Raw genomic sequence first — 485 nt, forward strand, 5'->3', positions numbered from 1 at the left:
CGCAACGACGAGGAGCTCAACAAGCTGCTGGGCGGAGTGACCATCGCTCAGGGCGGCGTGCTGCCCAACATCCAGGCTGTTCTGCTGCCCAAGAAGACCGAGAAGCCCGCCAAGAAGTGAAGCAGCGACTCGACCAAACCAACGGCTCTTTTAAGAGCCACACAACCTCCACTGAAGAGCAACATCCTTCATTTACATCAGAAATACACCGATTGTGTTTATATAACCGGAGTTAAACAGTTAGAGGTTATAGAACTGTACTTTATCTATAATATATAAAGTACAACATATCTAAAAGTATCATTAGTCTATCATATAATTAAGTTTATTACATAAACTTTCTCAATTTTTATTCGTTTTGTCAGTAATTAGTTTCTCCTCTGAGCCTTTAGCTGAGATTGAAACTGAATTGGTGTCTTTATTTAGTAACTTATATTAATATAACTAATGTTTAAAGTGTGTAACCTGAATTAAAGACATGACAT

At 38.8% G+C, this 485-nt stretch overlaps 1 protein-coding gene across 1 annotated transcript in view; it reads left to right on the forward strand.

The window, feature by feature from the left end:
* Window positions 1-475, forward strand: part of LOC118342300 (histone H2A-like) — an 800-nt gene extending 325 nt beyond the window's left edge. The window contains 1 exon segment of the mRNA XM_035680791.1: window positions 1-475. This exon segment is cut by the window's left edge and continues 25 nt beyond it. Coding sequence (XP_035536684.1) covers window positions 1-120 — 120 coding nt within the window. The 3' untranslated portion in view covers window positions 121-475.
* Window positions 476-485: the final 10 nt, after the last annotated feature.

Source organism: Morone saxatilis, unplaced genomic scaffold, assembly GCF_004916995.1.
Source record: "Morone saxatilis isolate NCDOM2014 unplaced genomic scaffold, NCSU_SB_2.0 Contig86, whole genome shotgun sequence".
Lineage (NCBI taxonomy): Eukaryota > Metazoa > Chordata > Actinopteri > Moronidae > Morone > Morone saxatilis.